Raw genomic sequence first — 3,739 nt, 5'->3', positions numbered from 1 at the left:
AACACAATATACAATCACCGGCCACTTTGGTAGCATAAATTACTAATCAGCCAATCACACGGCAGCAACTCAATGCATTTAGGCATCTAAATGTGGTGAAGATGACTTGCTGGAGTTCAAACTGAGCAACAGAATGGGGAAGAAAAGGGATTTAAGTGACTTTGAACGTGGCATGGTTGTTGGTGCCAGATGGGCTGGTCTGAGTATTTCAAAAACTGCTGATCTACTGCGATTTTCACACACAACCATCTCTAGGGTTTACAGAGAATGGTCAGAAAAAGAGAAAATATCCAGTGAGTGGCAGTTGTGTGGAGGAAAATGCCTTGCTGATGTCAGAGGAGAATGGGCAGACTGGTTGCTGCGACATTCAGATGGTGGGGTCAGAATTTGGAATAAACAACATGAAAGCTTGGATCCATCCTGCCTTGTATCAATGGTTCAGGGTAGTGGTGGTGTAATGGTGTGGGGATATTTCCTTGGAACAAGCAAGGTGAACCTAAAGTGGCCGGTGAGTGTATAACCTGTTTTTTTATAGAAAAGATGATATTACACCAAATAAATAGATACCAAACATTGCACACTTTAAAATTGCGTGCGCCCATACAACGACGACAAATGAGGTACATTTTACTATCTTATTCAGTGTATTGACTAGTCACAAGGAATGTAAACATCCATTGTGACAGCAAAAGGTATATGACAGGTAGTCTTTATGGAGAGATCTGGGGGAAATCTGGAGCCAAATTCCTCCAGTGTCCTTAAAAGCATTTAATTGCATCAACATCGGTGTGAATAAAGGCTTTTCTTTTTTAAAAATGGTGCTTTTTATTTCTGAGTAAACCAGAAGTGATGGAAGGTCATTGCTTCCGGGTTACTATATCATACAGCTGAATAAAGCTGATGGGGTCTTTGTTGGGCTCTGTGATCAGCCGGTGGAAGTGCCGGATGGTCAATCAGAACCAGAGATCTGGAAAATGTGATTTTATCACAATATAGAATACCATTGGGGTCATTATTATTATTATTATTATTATTATTACTACTACTATATTTTTTTTTCCAAAGCATTGATCCCTAATAGTGTACTTTCTATCCTTTCCTGTCTGTCCCTAATTTAGGTACACTCTATGGACAAGGACATGTATTGTCATATACTGTATGTTGCCAGCAGCTACAGAGAGAGTAAGCTGAGGAAGGAAAGGACCCATTAACATTTTGTTATGGGGCTCCATGATTGGTATTTAAACCTTTGATCACTAGTAACAATATCAATAAAAATGGTAATAAAAAAAAAAACAAGTAAAGCAAATAAGAGAAAGATAACAGTTTTACGGCCCTATATACATATACAGGGGCAGACTGACCATTTGGAAACTCGGGCACTGCCCGAGGGCCTGGGGTCAGTAGGGGGCCCCATGAGATGCCCCTGGTACCTTTTTCATAGGCTTTTTTGAGTTTGGGCAAGGACACAGGGGCCCCATGATCCCCTATTGGCCGGGGGCCCCATGAGTCATCAGTCCGCCCCTGTACATATATTTATATATATATATATATATATATCAAGTGTGGTTTTATGTAATGGTCATACAGCAGTCAGGTCACTTGTCCCTCTTGTTTCAGCTGTCCCATTGGAGATTTGAGTGTCCTGGTTGAGTGGCTTCATGTGATTATTTATGGAAGATGAGTCAGATGTCACCAAATTCACTAAACTGGACACTTGTGGATGGATTTATCCTCTTGGGGCTGACAGAGGAGCCATCACTGCAGAGGATCCTTTTCATAATGTTCCTGATAACATACTTATTGAACCTGATTGGAAATGCCTCCATTATAATCATTGTTATTCTAGAACCAACTCTGCGCACCCCAATGTACTTCTTTCTGGGTAACTTGTCCTTCTTTGATATCTGCTTCTCTTCTGTCGCTGTCCCCAAGATGCTCCAGAATTTGCTGACACAGCAGAAGGTGATTTCAGTGACTGCCTGTCTGGTTCAGATGCATTTCTTCCACTTTCTGGGCAGCTCTGAAGTTCTTCTTCTGACGGCCATGTCCTACGACCGATACGTAGCCATCTGCAAACCTCTGCACTATTGTGGGATAATGAACTGGAGGATGTGTCTCTTGTTTGCCCTCAGCTCCTGGTTTATTGGCTTCCTACACTCATTAATGCATACGCTATTCACAGCTCAGCTTCCGTTCTGTGGTTCTAATAGAGTCAATCACTTCTTTTGTGACATCAAACCATTGCTGAAACTGGCGTGTGCTGACACCACACTCAACACCTACTTACTAGCGATTGTGACGGGATCCTTAGTCATGATTTCCTTCTTCCTGACTCTCCTCTCCTATATGTTCATCAGTTCTGCTCTTCTTCAGATCCGATCCTCAACGGGAAGACTCAGGGCCTTCTCCACCTGTGCATCACATCTTATGGTTGTTATTTTGTTGTATGGCACAGCGATATTCACCTACATGCGTCCAATCACGGAGGAGTCTCTACAAATCGATCGTGTTGCCGCAATATTTTTCACCGTGATTACACCGATGCTAAACCCTCTTATTTATACCCTGAGGAATCAGGATGTGCACAATGCTACCAAAAGGCTCTTCAGGTGCTCGGTGTAATGTCGGGGAATGAATGCTTCATGTCTCAGTATGATGAGGAACAACCCTCTCAGTCACAGTAAAACCTGACAATACATTTTTCTCCACATATTTCAACACTTATGTTAAAGGGTTGGTTCACCTTTTCAGAAAAAATTAAAAGGTGAACACTCTACACCCTCCCCACTCCCCTCCTCCCTGTCCCTGCTTTACTTACAGTTGTGTCCAAAATTATTCAACCCCCACTGAAATTGAGTGTTTTGGCCAGTTTGACATTGCTTTTGATCATTCAGTCATCTTGCTTACATTTACATTAAAGAGGCACTTGTAGGTCAGACAAATATAACATAACAGTTATAATGAAATAACCACAAATGTCTTTTCTGTGCTCACAGCATTATCAGTTTTATTCAACCCCCAAGTGACATTCAATCTTAGTACTTAGTACAGCATCCTTTTACAGTTATAACAGCTTTTAAACGTGAAGCATAGCTTGACACAAGTGTCTTGCAGCGATCTACGGGTATCTTCGCCCATTCTTCATGGGCAAAGGCCTCCAGTTCAGTCACATTCTTAGGCTTGCGCACTGCAACTGCTTTCTTTAAGTCCCACCAGAGGTTCTCAATCGGATTTAAGTCTGGTGACTGCGATGGCCACTCCAAAATGTTCCAGCCTTTCCTCTGCAACCATGCTCTAGTGGACTTGGAGGTATGCTTGGGATCATTGTCCTGTTGAAAGGTCCAACGTCTCCCAAGCCTCAGGTGTGTGACGGACTGCATCACGTTTCCATCCAATATCTCCTGGTACTGAAGAGAATTCATGGTACCTTGCACACGCTGAAGCTTCCCTGTACCTGCAGAAGCAAAACAGCCCCAAAGCATGATTGACCCTCCACCATGCTTCACAGTAGGCAAGGTGTTCTTTTCATCATAGCCCTTGTTCTTCCTCCTCCAAACATAGCGTTGATCCATGGGCCCAAACAGTTCTAATTTTGTTTCATCAGTCCACAGAACACTATCCCACAACTTTTGTGGTTTGTCCACATGGCTTTTGGCATACTGCAGTCGACTCTTCTTATTCTTTGGAGACAGCAAGGGGGTACGCCTGGGAGTTCTGGCACGGAGGCCTTCATTAC

The 3,739-nt window shown here is 42.9% G+C and overlaps 1 protein-coding gene across 1 annotated transcript; it reads left to right on the top strand.

The window, feature by feature from the left end:
- Positions 1 to 1,689: 1,689 nt before the first annotated feature.
- LOC149438339 (olfactory receptor 12D1-like) lies at positions 1,690 to 2,625 on the top strand. Its single transcript, XM_089659856.1, has one exon. The coding sequence runs from the start codon at positions 1,690 to 1,692 to the stop codon at positions 2,623 to 2,625; it is 936 nt and encodes a 311-aa protein (XP_089515982.1).
- Positions 2,626 to 3,739: the final 1,114 nt, after the last annotated feature.

Source organism: Staurois parvus, unplaced genomic scaffold (assembly GCF_062004578.1).
Source record: "Staurois parvus isolate SC_StPar_1 unplaced genomic scaffold, SC_StPar_1.0 ptg001192l, whole genome shotgun sequence".
Lineage (NCBI taxonomy): Eukaryota > Metazoa > Chordata > Amphibia > Anura > Ranidae > Staurois > Staurois parvus.
This window is presented reverse-complemented; position numbering and strand designations above follow the sequence as displayed.

What these genes read in the sequence shown, in the direction of transcription:
- LOC149438339 (XM_089659856.1), top strand. Translation starts at nt 1,690, where the DNA reads ATGTCACCAAATTCACTAAACTGGACACTTGTGGATGGATTTATCCTC.